General features: G+C 45.7%; 1 protein-coding gene across 1 annotated transcript in view; it reads right to left on the reverse strand.

The window, feature by feature from the left end:
* Window positions 1–6,753: 6,753 nt before the first annotated feature.
* LOC147011276 (synapse-associated protein 1-like) overlaps window positions 6,754–17,326 on the reverse strand; it is a 33,444-nt gene continuing 22,871 nt past the window's right edge. Inside the window, exons 4-5 of the mRNA XM_085858202.1 lie at window positions 7,116–7,189; window positions 6,754–7,022 (exon numbers count right to left, since the gene is read on the reverse strand). Coding sequence (XP_085714328.1) covers window positions 6,825–7,022; window positions 7,116–7,189 — 272 coding nt within the window. The 3' untranslated portion in view covers window positions 6,754–6,824. The remainder of the gene's footprint in view (window positions 7,023–7,115; window positions 7,190–17,326) is intronic.

The raw sequence follows: 17,326 nt of genomic DNA on the forward strand, positions 1-17,326 counted from the left end.
AGACAGACAGAGAGAGTGAGAGAGAGAGAGAGAGAGAGAGAGAGAGAGAGAGAGAGAGAGAGAGAGAGAGAGAGAGAGAGAGAGAGAGAGAGAGAGAGAGAGAGAGAGAGAGAAACGGACGGCTTCGCGATCCGTCCTTTTATCGACGCCATGGTGCGGGATTGGGGAGCCACCCCGAAGCGATGTGTCGTCACCTGAATCGGGCACTCCGATTGACCCCGGCCACTGCACGGCCTGGCCGTGATGGCTGGAAGCGGCTCCACTCCACTTCCAGCAAGATGGTTCCAAGCTGCGGAATCATCTCGCTCTGAACCCTATGATATGAATCGCCTTCCACCGAACCCCGTGCCGTGACCCGGCGACCTGCGGTTGGAGCTGGTCAATGTGCCTGCTCCGTGGTGTGCCACCTGGCCCAAGTGATCCGGCCACACAGAATGCCTCTACCTGGTAGCAGCTGCATCGAGGCAGAGGGGTGGAAGGATGTCTGCCGTCCGCGAGAGACATTTGTGGCCGTCGTGGTGAGCGAAGACCGACGGTAAGACATTATTGTAACCCCATGCGCAGACCCAACCAAAGATGTTATTTGTGCCACGTTCTGTACGATGATAAAGTATCATGGGCTGCATGTGAGTCCACCATTGTACATGTGGTCAGCGCACGGGTCTGTCCACCATCGAGCATTCCGCGTACAGTGCGCGCAGGTCCGCCATTGTACACGTGGTCAGGGTGCGGGTCCGCCCGCCATCGAGCATGCCCCGTTTAGTGCGCATGGGTCCGCCATTGTACACTTGGTCAGCGCGCAGGCCCGCCATCGAGCATCGTGTTCGCGGTTATCAAAGGCGGTGGGGTGCATGATGCCAACCCCGACCCACGCCAGGGAATTGAGGGAAAGGATTGGATATAATTATGAGATGGCGATTCGGATTGAAAAGGGGACAGATATATTTATTAATGCAGATTTGGATTGAAGAAGAGTGCGCCACATGCATACTGTATGTTGTTAGCATTTGGTGTGTTGGTTATGCCTCTGATCGCCTGAACAGTGGATGGGGGGGGCGTCACTATGGGGCACGCGCTCCGTGCAGCGCTGGCGTATGTTGGCTTCTACTGCTGCCCTTCGTCTTCTGTGAGGACCCCTTGCTTGGATTTGTCTCAGGAATAGAGAAAAAGGCAGAGTAGGAAATAAGTTCAGAGGTTTAATCAGACCTAGCTTTGAGGTTTACACAACGCACTGTCCGTTAGTCCCTTCCTTCTTGTCTAGTGGGTCGATCTGAACGGATATTAATGAAATAACTGACTGGGGACCACTGTATGTTGGCTTATATTGGTGTTGGAGGGATGCGGTTTCCAGAACTGCAACAATATTGTTACGGATCTGGAAACCATTTGCATTCAACATGCAGGTCCGAAAAGTCAGTTATCCCGTTAAGTACATGTGTAGTCAAATCCCTTTCCTTTTATCTCGTGGGAGAATCAAAAACGTGTGTTGCAACTTCTTTTAGTTAAGGCCCAGTCACACCTTGACGTTTTAGCCAACGTATGCAGATTTTTGAATTTTTTTTCTAAAACACTGGCACACGTTGAATACGTTATGGGTAAGTTTTGATAACATTGAGAGCACGCTGAAAAACACTGCCATACGTCGTTGTACGTTGGCTTTAAACGTTGTACTTTTTGGTTGTCCTGAAATTTTTTCATGCTTGAAATTTCACGACGTATGCCGGCGTATGACTCACACGTTCCGCTACGCTGGCCACAAGTTGTATGTACGGTCTGCGATCGTTGACAGATGTCAACACATGCTACTTGTAAGTTAATCATAAGTTGAGACACGCCGAGGTAATGTTTAGCGTACCCGAAACTTATTTCTAACCTATGATTAACGTGTTGTTGGCACGTTACGCGATCGTTGCCACACATCGACAGACGTTACTTTCAAGTTACTCATAGGCTGAAAGACGTCAGTATAATGGATCGTCCTTGCGTCAGCGTCCACGTCCACGACACTTATTTGCAGCATTCTTCAAACTTTTCTTCGGCATGACGAGGATGTTCACACTTCGATGTCAAGCTTGGCTATGATTCCAATTGTCCATCGGCAGCGTCTATTTAAAATAGTCGAGTTTGAGCGTTTTAACACGTTCAGAAGAAACGCTTCAAATTTCCAAACCCAGCGTCAAAAAACAAAGGCGAGTGACAGCAATTTAAATCGTTCATTGTAAACAATGAAAATATTTGAGTGGTACCGTTTAAAAGTCGTTGAGTGTAAAAAAAATCCAATTGTTGAGCGTAAGCGTCTACTTTCAATAGTGGAGATGCAGCCATTTAAATCGTTGAGTTTATCATTTAAATCGTTAAACGCAAGGACGATCCATCATAACCCACACCCTCCCCCTCACACTCACCTACTACTGCCAACATGAACAAACTACTACTAATACTAATACGAATACTAATACTGTTACTGCTGACGTGGACATCGACTCAAAAAGGACTCGAAAACACTGTTGAGTTCCCCTTTTATGAACACCATTTTTATATACCAATTCCCAAAACCGCTGGGAACACGTCTTTATATGGCAGTTGTAAGCTAGAAACACGTTCATTTATTTTTTTTGTCGACTGGAAGACATCATTGGAATACGTCTACATACGTCGATGTGTGTTGGGACTACGTAAAGAATTGGTTCAAAGCACGTCAAACATAAGTCAGAAATAAGTTTCGCGTAAAAAAGACATTACCGCGACGTGTTTCGACTTATGAGTAGCTTATAAGTAGCCTTTGTGAACGTGTGTAAGCGTCCGCATATCGTGTGTAAAACTTATCCCCATCGCATGCGGAACGTGTGTCATACGCCGAGTACGTCGTAAAATTTTGAACATGTTTAAAATTTCTTGATGTACTCTACTTACTACGACGTATGATAGCGTACTTTAGCGTTCTACTCACGTATACCAAACTTACTCATACCGTATTTGACGTGCCCCAACGTTTGACACACATTTTTCTTAGGTCGGCATAGGCTGGCAAGATCGCCAAGGTGTGACCGCGATGTTGACACTTCCATTTCTACGGCAGTTATGATTCGAATCGTTGTGCGTCAGCCTTTTAATAGGCTACGTCACGACATCGTCGGCGATGCGTGCAACGCGCTATGCCTAAGTTAGACTATCGTTGGGCATCGGTTGTGTAGGCCAACAACAGGTTCAGCATTCGTTGGTATAAGTTATCTATAACACAACGAAACGTTCTGTGTCCGTTACTAATGTGTTATACATAAGACCAAGTCGCTATGAATACGTCCGAATCTTTAAAAATAAACATCAAAAGTTCAACATAAGCCAGTGTTTTACATACATTTTAATACGTTGCCATCGCTGGCTAAAACGTCAAGGTGTGACCGGGCCTTTAGGTTATTAAATCTTTACATCTAACAACCAACAAGCCATCTGCATAACCCCTTGGCCCGTCACGATCCACCGCCAACCAGCTGCACCACCAACGTACCTTTGCAGCGTTGATACTGTTGCTCGTCGAGTGTGGGCCCGTGTGGGGGACTGGCTGGGGTTTCCCGGGAGGGGCCATTGCAGCGTTATACTGTTACTCATCAAGTTTGACCCTGAGTATAAAGAGCGGTTAGGGTTTCCCGGTAGGGGCAAAGGCCCCGCCCCGGAAAGGTGGGCCGTAGGAAACTGTTCAATGAGGGGCGGACAGCGAGGCATTTTTCGCCAAGAGCCCTCCCCGTGGTGGGAGGAGATATTGTTGTGGAGCCGAGTGTCAGCGGCGAGCTCGACCGCTAGGTGGAGCAGTAGAGTGGGCTCTACCGAACACCCGGAATCTAGATCGTGCTTCGTGGAGAATTCCGCAAGGCACGGGTCCCTTACAGGACCGTGGTCGCCAATACTTTGAAGGCGTAAGGTAGGGTCTACTTGTCTAACTCCAATTTCTCTTAGTACTCACGCCATCCAACTACCGGGGAACCACACCCTCAGCAGGCCTAGAACGGAACGAGCCGTTATCGTGCTCGAACCATGCGTAACTCGAGCGGATGGTTACCAAGACCCATCGGCCCAAATGCACAATTTACCGTTTTCCAAATTCCCAACACAGACCGTGCTAAGCCAATGAAAGAGACACAGAAACGAGCTGGAACATTAAACAGGGGATTTATTTATAATTGGGGGGGGGGGGGGAACGCACAAAGAGCAGAGTTATCACTACTAAAGAAAATGTAATTTACAAGGAAAGGAAAACACTTATACGATTCTACTTACAGACGGGGCCAACGGAGACACACACACGCACAAAAGGAAATGGACCTCAATGGGTCTTCAGTCGGTAGAGCCGGCCCGGGGTACCTGTCCCGCCTCGTGCGGTCACACCAACCCGAACACCCATGGTGGGACTCGAACCCACGACCTTGGCGTTGCCAGAACCAAGACTGCAGACTGCTATTGCCACGATCCACTAGAACGCACTCTTGTCGACAACCACTCACTGGCTTTGGATGCCAGGTTGGAAATGTCTCAATTGAAATGTCCTTTCCCACAAGAAATGTCTCACACACGATCACTGGCTGCTTGGCAAAACGCCACGATCTCAGTCTGCCATCTTCTCTCGTCCCGACAACCACTCTGCCATCGCCAAGATCACCCGGTCTCCAGAACCCTCGTCGACCACGCCAATCGCCCCAATGACTGCTCACCACTCGACTTATCCTTCCCCTCCACCCGCGGGTCGAGGGAAAAAATGCTCTGAGGTACTCGCCTCCGGATTGGACGAGGGGCTGTCGAATGACTCGTGGCCGCCGTTGACTGGACGAGCTCACGGTGGGCAGAGAGAACCTCACCCCTGTACGTGACACGATGCATGTGGGCGATGGCGTAGTCGTTGTAGTTGGTGATGGAGAGGATGTAGTTGTTGTTTTTGTGGATATAAAAATCCCAACTATAAAATAATTTCGCAGCGCACGCACACTTAATTCCCATTAAACATAGGGGAGGGAACCCTAACTAGAAACACATACTTACCGATATAACTGATCTATAGGACCTGGCTGTTGTGTGCAGTAAGCTTCCAAATCCGTAACAATATCACTCAAATCAGCCAATGCTGCAACCTCACACTTTTCACTGTTAAATATAATTCCTGTTTTTTCTGAGAATTGTATAAAACTAGTACGTGCCCGTACGTGCGTGGCCGTACGTGCAAAAAAAAAAAAACTTTCAAACTGCGTGCCAGAAACAACAACCACACAGGCCGTTCCTTCGCTCTCGGGTGCCCGTACGTGCATGGCCGTACGTGTGTGGTTGTACGTGAAAAAAAAAAAAAAAAAAAAAAAAAAAAAAACTTTCAAACCGCGTGCCAGAAACATCAACCACACAGGCCGTTCCTTCACTCTCACGTGACCGTACGTGCGTGGCCGTACATGCAAAAAAAAAAAAAAAAAAAAACTTTCAAACCGCGTTCCACAAACAACAACGACACAGGCCGTTCCTTCGCTCTCGGAAACGACGACTGGATTGGGGCGTTGCATTTATCTATAAATGCGCATAAGAAATCGAGAAATTATTAGAATACAGTAAGTCATCACTATCCGGAAGTCCGTACGTTGTAACCCATAATAGGGAACGCGGCTGAGGATCTCTTCCCCAACGGCAACGCCTACGCAGCAACGTGTCTTGTCATTGGTTTGGTAAATGAATGGCCATAACTTGGGAACCACTTGTCCGATTAATATCAAACCTTGAAAAGGCACATACTCAGGTCCCCAGCAATATATCTGGCAAGTTTCAATTAGATCGGACCAGTGGTTGTCGAGAAACAGCGGTCACACAGACACAGACACAGAGATTGCTGGAATTATAGATAGATAATGGATGTACATTATAAATTATAGATAGATAATGTATATGATCAGCTGAACAGAAAAAAAAAAACATTCAATGATAACTAACCATTGGTGAAACAAGTTAATGTATGAAGGATGTAGCACTCAATGAACGAAATATTTTAGTTCATTGGAAAACCTGCAAAATTCCATGTACGTCAATGTGAATCTCTCCGAAGATACGATTGAAGAATTGAAATTAACATCTGAATTGCGACCAAAAGCTAGCTCTCACAACAATGCACTTCCAAAATATGGAAGAGCTCAGACATAGAACAGACCACGACAAAACACACCAAAGGGAACAGCAGGAGAAAGGGGGAATGCCAATAGTAGGGTGGAGGGACAAGGTAGACAGAGACAGCTACACAAGAGATGCAGTTAACGATGAGGATTAGGGGAGAACACAAGGGGTGGACAAGATGGATCCATAAGCAAAATTTTGGGAGGGGTGAGGGTGGCCTGAGATGGTGACATGTAATTTGAAGAGGATTTGCATATCAGGTCACTGAATTCTACAAACAAGTATTTTTGAGGTTAATATAGGCCAAAAAATCAACATGGACCAGATTTCTAAAATTATCAACTTTCATCCGATCAACTTGAAATTTGAACAGGATTTTCATTAAAATGACCATCATATGTCACATGGTCTGGCAGCCATATTGGATATGAGGGAAACTCTTTGAAAAAATCGTCGGACAAACGGCTTAACCGATCAATGCAAAATTTAACTAATTCATCAACTACCCATGGGAAATATGGCTTGATAAAGATGATGTCATCAGTCATGTGGTCTGGCAGAAATATTGGATAAAAGAAAAAGAAAAAAAAAACCAGAAAAAAACAAGAGTTGGCTCACACCAAGTCCTTCTCAAGATTGTGTGGGGTATGTATTCCATGAATACCATCGAGTTCACACTGAAAACATTTTCAAAGTATAAAACGTCTGAGTAGCAAATTGCTGTGTGTCGATGGGTAGCGCACATACAAACGTGGTACAAGTTTAAATCGCATCTCGCACAGCACATGGTCCTCCTGAAGTAACAGTTGACCCAGGGCAGCGGCAGACTCTCGATCATATGGACAGAGAACACCAGCTGGAGGGTCTCGCAAAAAGTTTCTTCTGTCCTGTAGAAAGTGTGAGACATCAGAATTTAAACGTGACAGAATAAGTCTTCCAGACACAAACTTGTGAGCGGTAGCTCAGGAGGTTCTACCTACAGCTGACAATGCCAAGATTTGCTGTCGAATGGAATCCTCATCTGTGTAGCCCACCCAAGGAAGGACAGCTTCTTCTGCAACATAAACCAGAGTACATAAAAATGTAGGCACAAAAGAAAAACATTAGCATCCCCCCAAAATCAGATAATCACACCTAGAAAGCTTTAACGAACCCCTGACTGAGTTACTCACTCAGGAAATGTTTAGTACTTTCTGGCTGGGCTACAAAGCTGAAATATTGGATACTGATGGAACTCAAAGCAAATATTCCCAAGATAAATCACAAAACTGGCACCAAATGGCCATAAACGAGAATATACGAAAGTTGACCTGTGTCAAAAACCTCGCTCTGTTCACGGAGGGTTACGTGACCCAAAACAATTGCATGGCACATGATCTTGCAAGGTCACGATCAGTCAACGGATTGGGCATTTCTCAGTTTTTCCTTCTTTATGCAGAAACCAAATTATATGACGATTTTTGACTCAAATGTTAACCATTTTATTGTAGGTTAACAGGTAATCCTGATAGATGTGTATTCTGAAATACGAAAAGTGGGTTTTTAATCGCTTTCTGTCGAGAGAAACACCTGATAATTAGTCATCAGTTTGAGTAGATTGGTAAACGTGATGTATAAGCTTCACATTTCATATCAGCTGATCACGCAGTTGACAGTAAAATCTGGATAATAGGCGTATTTGCAAATTTTTTTACATTCATTTGAACATACATGCCCTTATTTTTAGATTTCGTGGAACACACATGAGCTTATTTTCCACGAGCAGAGCCTACCTGTCGCTTCGCTGATGGACAAACTAGTCGGCCTGTTGCCAAATTCACCCATCCAGAGTACTTTAACCCCTCCCCCCACCCTCCGCATCCTTAAGTCCCATCGCCCCCCCCCCACTTTGTCCCCCCATTTTTCCTGATGTCCCTTCCTGCTAGAAATTCTTCACACACGATGACAGGCTTTGACAGGCCCCTCCGTTGAGGGGGGGGAGGGGTGAAGAAGGAAATGAGGACCAATTTAACAGTGCGAACATAGTGCACTAGCCTCATTTCCCAGGAAAAAACAGGAAATTGTAATACCTTCTGCCACCACCAGGTACACATTTACATAGAAAAAAAATTCCTTTCAATTTTGCTTTCCTGGTTTTATAAATTGCCATTTTAGCAATGCCCAACAGTTAAGACAAAAACAGGAGTACTGGTTTAGTCTTAGAACTCCTTTCATTTCCATAAATAAAGACTAGAAAAGAAAAAACAAAATTAAATTTTTCGAACAACTGTTGAAGGAAGAGAAAGAGGGGCACCAATCTCTTACATTCAATTAAACGCATGGGCCACATTTTCGGTTGAATCACAAAACGGACAAAACATCAGAACAGAAGAGTTAAACTTATGAAGTAATGTCTGTGTAACCAGGGCTTGATGTACAATCTCCAATTCAGGTCTCCTGTTTGTCCAAGAGTTGGAGACCTATACATCTCATTCCAAACTGGACTTTAAAAAGCTCCAGCAGGTAAGGTCTCATTCCACCGGTTTTTTAACAGTTTTGTAAAACCAGGTATACACGCCTCTAAACATATTGTTGCGGGCCAGAGGTCCGGTGGCGAGAACGACCACAAGGTGGGGATGGTTACGTCGTGTCCCACTAGACTCTCCGGAATTGTAGGCCGTCGCTCACGGATAACTCCGTGAGGCAGCGGGCCGCTTAACCGACCGTGGACGCCAATACTACCACCGCGTAGCATAGTGTCTTTTTGTCTAGAACCAATTTACCTAATTAACCATGCGGTGTCGTCTACCAGGGAACCACGCCCTCGGCACGTCTTGCTCGAACCGGGTCACTCTACCGAATGTGGTTGAGTACCAACTACCGACGACAAACTCCGGTTCAGGTGCAGTCAAGCGGAACTGCCAAAGCCGTGCCGGCTCGGATGAACGGATTATCGGGTATATAAACCCGGCTAAAACTCAGATCCGAACCATGCTGGACCAATGTAAGAAGGGACAGAAACGAACTGGGAACATTTCTAATAATGGTTTATTTACAATAAGAAGGACACAGAGCAAGACTTATTGCAGAATATGCAAGAAAGAATTCACAATGATCAGAAATAAACACTGAAGCAGTTCTACTTAAGAGACGGCGCCACACACGCAGACACACACACAGACGAAAATAAAACCCAGGTGTTTTATTAGGACCCCCCACAGCCAGGGAAAGAGACGAGCTGGGGTAGCGGTTCGGCAGGGTACCTGCACGTTGGAGGGATGGGGGTGCTCCGTGATGCGGCACCTGCCAATCGCCATGCAGCCCGGCCCACAGTCACACGCATGGGGCTCGTGTCCGCGGAGGAACTTGAGAGGAGTAGTCGGAGTTCCAGGGCGGGGGTCAGGGTCGTGGGCAGGACCCAGCAAAACTTCCACGAACGCCCCAGACTCCAGCAACGAATGCCCCGTCTCCAATAAACCTCCAACGAATGCCCTCGAATGCCCCATGCAGAGTTGAAATCCTTCTGAAGTGAAATGAAGTGAACTGAACTCAAACTCCAGCTCAGAACACACGACGCACACCAACCAACCCACTCCTCCAAAGAACTCCCTCCAGACTGAGGATGGTGTCGTCTTTTTATGGACCTCCCCAAACGGGGCGGGGGCTCGGTGGAACAGACGTCACCATCCGCCCTGATTGGACAGGGCCTCCACGGATTTGCCCCTTCTGGGCGGGGTATCGGCCTTGTTGGGGGAAAATTTGAAGTTCAGGGAAATAGAGACTAGAGTTTACCACTTCATCCACCCCAGTCCACCTGGTGTTTAGTCCAAGAAACGTTTGAATTACTATTTTCAAGACATTTTCCACTATTATAGCAGAACAAGCCCCAATTTTTGAGGAACGTGAGCTAGCAGGTAACCAAGCATTTAAGGATGGCTCCAACAGGTCTCGCACTGTTTATTCCAACACCAGTGAAACAATCCATAAATCATCTGGAGGTTGAAATTCTGGAGAATAAGGGACTCTGAACTAGTGGCTAATGTACAAACTTTTGTCTATCGTATGACACCTCTAAACGTTGCACTCCTAGGACTTGCTAAGCATTCAAAAGGCTCTGGTGAAAACTGGGGAGCTGAGACCTATCAACGTGTTGCAGGTCGATATGGAAGAGTTCACCATCATATTGCAGACCTTCTGCTTTCTGCAGCCAGGCATTTGTGAGAGGTCACCAAGGAACACACTCACTGTACAGTAAGTGCTTTATCGTCAAAATCTGAAATGCTATTATCCGACTGGGGACATGCATCAGATTGCGACCACCTGCATTTCGGGGTCTGCAGACCACGTGTGGGCCAAGCTAATGGTGGCCTCCTCAGAAAAATTCAGTCAGAACACTCTGAATGCCCATGACCAAGTATCTCGGAGGCTCGAGTGAGATAACTTTATGCCAAATAAATGGAACAACCAGGTATATATTATAGACACCTGTGTCTGAAGTGAAAGACCTCAAGAAGAGTACAGCCTAGAATGTCCCAGAAGTCTTGTAAAATTCAACCAGAAGGCCATCAAGTCCAGGGGCTTTCCCATCTTTGCTATTCCTCAGAGAAGCAGAAAGCTCTCCAAGAGAAATGCCAGGCTCAAGCTGTTGTTGCTGATGTTCAGAGAGAGATGGGAGAAGTTCCAACATCTCATTCCTGTTCCTCTCATTCACAGTTCTCATTGCAAACAGTTCAGAATTATAGTCCTGCAGTTCATACTTGATATCACTCTGCGAGGTCAACAGCACACCACCAGAGGAGTGCAAAGCATGGATCTGTTTGAGAGGTCTTGACTTCTTTCTCCAAATTGAACAACCCTTCGTTTGGTGTATCAAGTTGAATTTTGTCCGTCCGCAGTCGAACAAATGCTCGGGCTGCCAGCTCTTTCACCATTTCAGCCAGAAGGGTCCGTTTCTCTGACAACTGCTGGATATTCTCATAAGACGTTCCAGATTTCTGCTCACACACAAGTACCGGGTATATCATTTTCTAATGCAGTTGTTACACCAAATGTGTCACATGTACTGTGAGATTAGTATTGCTGGAAAAAACACTTTATTTGGGATTTTGTGCAATCCCACTATTGTCAGGTCAGGCCATATTAGATCTGTGACTTGCTACAGGTACCGTGTAAACCCATTTCATGGTCGGGTTGTCGGCGACTACCGTCTCCCGGCGGTGTGAGATATGGACACCCAGCAGGATCAAAAACAAAAGCTGTCAAAGGGCTTTGTCAAAGAGGGGCTCCTTGTGAGCCAACTACCATCCACATCTCATGCCCAACTGTGTCTGTGGATGTCCTCCTGCAGTTGGGTGACTTTTTATTACGTTTGTAGATAGGAACAATTAGCATGTCTTTCAGTTGATCTGGAACATCCTCATTTTGCCACATTTGCCTGAATACTTAATACAACTGATCCAATAGCATTTGACCTCCGTGCTTGAAGATCTCCACTGGATGCCATCTTCTCCCGGGGCTTTGCCATTTTGGAGTCCGTTAATGGCTTTTAAGATTTCATCCTTGGTTGGTGGCTCTGCAAGATGGTGCATGATGGGCTTTTGCTCCATGGCATTTAAGCTGCTTTGCTCAATGGAAGATGGCCGGTTCAATCATTCCCTGAAATGTTCTTCCCAACATTTCAGAACAGATTTCCGACCTGTCAAAAACAGTTGTCCTTCAACTGACAAAAGAGGAGCAGCACCTCGGCTTGATGGACCATACAATGATAGAAAATTTTGACGTCGTGGATATCCGTAGATTTCTGAATTTGTCGCGCTTTTTCACCGAGCCAATCATTTTTAAGCTGCCTTGTTCTCTGTTAGAGTAGTTTTCAGTTCAGCAAATGTTGTTCTTTCAGCCCTTGTGCATCGGTTTTTCAATTTATGGTATTCTCTTTTCTTATCAATGACAAGCTGTAGCTCCTCGACATTGTCTGCAAAGTAGTCTGGCTGCTTTCTCTTCACTATTCCAAATCCCTCTTTTGCCGTTTCAAAAACCAAGGCACACAATTTGTTCCACTTTCCTGCTAGTGTCTTCAACAAAACTTTGATTTACCATCAGCACATCCTCCAGATTACATTGCAACTCATTTTTTGTTGCAGGATCTTTCAGCGTCGTAACATTCAGCTTCATCGCTGGTTGAAAGTTCTGCCCTGGGCAAAAATGCTACAGCTAAAACTATAGTATATGAGAGTTGTACTCTCATATACTATCATTGGTAACAGATCCAACCACAGTAGTTCGCAGAGAATTACTACAGGAAAGGAATGGGTCGCTTCTTGACTGGCGGTCTAATTGTCAGCTTCAATACGGAACATTCCATTCTGTAGTCCGTTTGGCACTCTGCACCTCTCATCACCCTCGTGATAGTAACATCTTACACATTTCTTCTTCTTACGATGATGTAATAATGTTACAGTGCCGGGACGTCAGCCGCAACCCGACCGCCAGACGGAGCCGCAAGTCGGCTCAACCGATCGCCCGGAATTCATATCGTACTTCGCCGGAAAACTCCAGAGAAGACGGGTCCTTTGTTTTAGACCGTGAAGGGTCAATATTTCCACCATGTGGTACAGGGTTATTTGCCAAACTTCAAAATACCTAGAGACCATGTGGCGATCTACCGAGCCCTCACACCCTCGACGGAACTCGTACGGAAACGAGCCGCTTAGCGCGCTCGTTCCGTGTGCGATTCCGAGCGGCTTCATCGCCGAGAACCGTTGGTCCAAATTATCCTGTTACTCCAGCAATGGCTGCTAATTTCCCACAACACGCAACACGCTCAGTCAATGCAGAAATGGACGAGCCGAGAACATTTAACAAATGGGGTTCATTTATAAAGCAATGGGGGCCTTGGGAACACAGAAGACAGATTTATACCAAATATAAAGCAAGGAAAATTATATACAGCACAGGCACTTAAACAATTCACTACTTATTAGACGGCGCCACGAACACACATACGCACACATAGCCACCACTTCTTTGGGTGTGTATCGCCTTTATTAATACCCCCAGCTCGGAGGGAAGGTGAGCTGGAGGTAAGGGTCTATCTTGGACCTTCCGCCTCGTGCGGTCTTCAAGGACAAGGTCCTCGGGGTCGAACTGGACCCCCCAGCACGGTCCGGATGATCCAAGCGGCGAAATAGGCAGGGCGGAGGCTGGCGGGAGAAGTCCCTCCGTACGCAGACACCTCCAGAACAACAGGGGAACAGGGGAACGACGACGTCCAGAACGACAAGAGAATCGCGCCCAGCTCTACAACGCACAGACCATGCCTCACCCAGAACAGAACAGACCGCAGACCGTGCTATTTTTATTCGCCCCCGCTTCGAGGGGGGGGCACCTCCTCACAACTCTGCCCTCTCCACCCGGACGACCTTCTGCGCATGCGCCCTCGTCATCCCTCCCATTCGCCAAAACGGGCGACAAACCCCCCAATTGGCCAGGAGACATCACTTGGATCGCCCCTCCACCAGGAAGCGGAACAACAGGTTTCTGCAGGGGCTCCGCCCACCCCTGACGTCGGCCAGAGCGAGGTGAGGGAAGCGAAGCGAAGGCGAGGGCGATGCAGTGTGGTCGGCGGTGATGTCGGTGGTGTAGTCGGTGGTGTAAAAATAACCGAAAAGAAAACCCGACTATTAAAACAACTTCATAGCGCAGGAACATTTAATTACACATTAGACGAGGGTCGGGACCCTAACTGGCAACATGTACTTACCGATATAACTGAGCTAAAGGACCTGAATGTTGAGTGCGATAGCTTTCCAAATTCGTAACAATAATACGGTGCCAGTGCTTTGACCGCAGGTGCATCCATATGCATGTTTTGTGCTTTACAGGTAGCTGGAAAATGGTGTTGGTAATAGTTAGACTGTGTTCATGACATGTGGACAGAAAGAATATGGAGGCCATTTGAGTTGCATTTTCCGACCCCAGAGCGTGACATGGTCTTGGGCCATGCTGCATGATCAATCCTGAAACGAGCATTGAAATCACCAAGAATAATCAGTTTGTCTTCCTTTGGTGTCTTGTAGATCAAGCTATATATATATATATATATATATATATATATATATATATATATATATATATATATATATATATATATATATATATATATACATATATATATATATATATATATATATATATACATATATATATATATATATATATATATATATATATATATATATATATATATATATATATATATATATATATATATATATATATATATATATATATATAGTATAAAATGTATCTATTGTTGACTCCTCTTCGTCATTGTAGGGGCATATATACCAATGATGGTGACATATCGTTTTTTGCTGACTGGGAGTCAGAGCATGACGAGTCGTTTGCTTACTGCCTTGGTAAAGGCAGGGAGTTTGTTGGAGATCGATGATGGCCACAGGTTTTGCCAGCAGACATTGATGGTGGAGGCTCTCACCTCATCCAGCAACTCTTTGATGGTGTGGATGCAGTGGACTATATTTAACTCTTTCCAACACTGCCCAACAATGGGCTCTGAGTCAGAGTACATCGCATCCAAAATGCGGCAAAAGGTGCAGCGGTATAGTACATTTTGAAAGTCGAGAGTATCCCGTAGTCGAGCAGCTGGATCAAGGAGGTGATGTTGGGCGGCAGGAAGATCACCTCGACGATCGAGTGAGCCAACCTCGGGTCCCCAGGGTGGCCAGGAGCGTTAGACGAGCAGGAGAACTTTGAAAGTAAGGTGTTTATTTTTATTCTGCCAGGTACCTGAGGGACAAAACAGTTATGGAACCAGTCAATGAAAATTGCTGTTGTTACCCACGCCTTCCTGTTGACCCTCCTAAACACAAGCAGCGTGTGTTTGTTCTTGCCTTTGAGAGCACGCACATTCAGGGAACAGTACAGCATCATGGGCTTCATCATAGTCCCCTTTTGCATTTGCGCAGTGGAAAAGATACCCGGTCCTTTGCGGCCTTGAACCCTGATGTTGTCCCCTCGTGCTTCAAGATAAGCATTCGCATTGTCATCTTACTCAAAACAGGCAGGTCTTGTCAGCATTGAGCACCTGCTCTGCCAAGTAGCCTTTCTCCTTGATGAGCTGTGCAATTCGAGCAGGGAACTTTTCAGCCACATCCTGGTCTACGGAGGTGATGATATCACCCTGACAGTTTGATGATGTGGAGACAGTACCACTTCTTGAAGTGGTGAAACCATCCCCTGCTCACTCGGAATGGACTTGGGATGCTCGTACCTGCATTGCTCAGTGCATCACTCATTGCTGCACCTGCACACGAGTACTAGTGTCATCCGTGCCAGCCAGATACGTGTACATACATATCGCCTTTGCGCGAATGAGGGGTCCACTGAAAGGCATGTTCTTCTGCAAGTTGTCCTCCTTCCATATGGTGAGAGCCTTCTCTATCCTTTCTTTGTGGAAGTCCCAGACCTGGGGGACCACTTTGGTGATCGGTACAGAGCTCGGCGCAACACTTTCTCGGATTGCCTTCTCGTTCTTCTGTATGTAATGAATGGTGGATTCGTTTACTCTCTACAGTCTGTCCACAGAGGCCGTATTCTCTCCCTCTCGAAAGCCAGTCCAGCAGCTGCACTTTGTTGCTCAGGCTCATCACCTTCTTCTGCCTCTTGGCAGGTGACGCATCTCCAGTACTGGTCTTGTGCTTGGGAGCCATATTTGCTAAATGAGTGGAGTGAGAGGAAAATATAGGTCGAGGCAGCAGGATGAGAAAAATGATTGAGACCCTCTGACATGCTGCACGCAAGTAGTCATGCGGGAATTGTAGGGAGCTGCAGGAGGAGTGAGTACTCTAGCCATTCTTTGTGGAGGATTTTGTCCTCCTCAGCTGGCGGTATATGTGGTGAAGTGTTTTAATGGTGTAACTCGTGAGGGATGTCTTACGCAGCAGCCAGTAGATATGGTGGAGTGTCTTTATAGTGCGAATGGTGGGACATGCCACACAGCTGGGTTTACAACACGAATGGTGGGATAGGCTGTGCAGCGAAGAATAAATTTATGTGCCCACGAAAAACTGAAAACGTGAAGCATATGGCCGCAAATGTAGAAGCAAGTCAAGTGCATGGCTTGTGAAAGATGTTATTTTGCGTACGTACAGCTACTCTATATGTGACTGGTGGAAGATGTGTTTTCGAACTGTTATGCACATAGCTCGTGGAAGATGTGTTTTTGCGCCTGCAAAAACCACATACGAGAAGCACAGGGCATGAGTGCAGAAGGTCACATTTCATCAACTGCGAATATGCGGAGTCTGTGAACAGTGAATCAACCAATGTCAGGGTCTGACAGCATAACATTAGATTTAAATAAATTGCTTCGCAATCATAAACTGAAAAGAGATAGACAGACAGAAGGATGGCCAGACATAAGCCAATTGCTTTACCCTGCTTTTCGCTTTGCATGCATGGGATAAATATGGATGAGTTAGGGAAGATTAATTGTTGGTGTTAATAAAGATCATGGGTCAGAATGGGTGATGACAAGAAATAGCAGTGCACTGCTTGCTTCAAGTCCTGGAAAGAAGAGCGAGATAGACAGCCTCTTTACAAAGTACATTTCTTTACAAATCACGTGGGCAACTTAAATATATATATATATATATATATATATATATATATATATATATATATATATATATATATATATATATATATATATATATATATAAAAAAAGTCAATTTTCTACAAATATTATTAATAAGTCGATCAGGTATACTTTTACCAAGCAAGTAGATTCATTGTTAGTTGTTCAAAAAATGTCACCAATAATTTCTTCAAAAGCCTAATGAGGAAGAATTCCTGAAATGCACACTATTCAGTGTAATTAAATAATTTTTGCGACTCAAACCTCCAACTTTTTGGGGTGAGACTCCTCTATTAATGTCAAATAACTTGGATCTTCCACTCAATAGCCAAATCTCACATTGACCATGACTTTTCAAAGTTGCACTCCAAAGCCAGCAGCAGACTAGGCATCCTCTGTCGTGCAAAGTCCTCCCTTGGCACAACTGAACTCCTATCCACCTACAAGGCTTTCATCCACTGCTCGATTGAATTCTGATCTCTCCTCTGGATTGGCTCCCCTGTCTCACATCTTGCTCCAGTTCACCACCATCTCAGCTAATCCCCCATCCTGAACCA

Source organism: Eptatretus burgeri, chromosome 15 (genome assembly GCF_056783735.1).
Source record: "Eptatretus burgeri isolate ZD-2024b chromosome 15, Ebu_testis_v1, whole genome shotgun sequence".
Taxonomy (NCBI): Eukaryota; Metazoa; Chordata; class Myxini; order Myxiniformes; family Myxinidae; genus Eptatretus; species Eptatretus burgeri.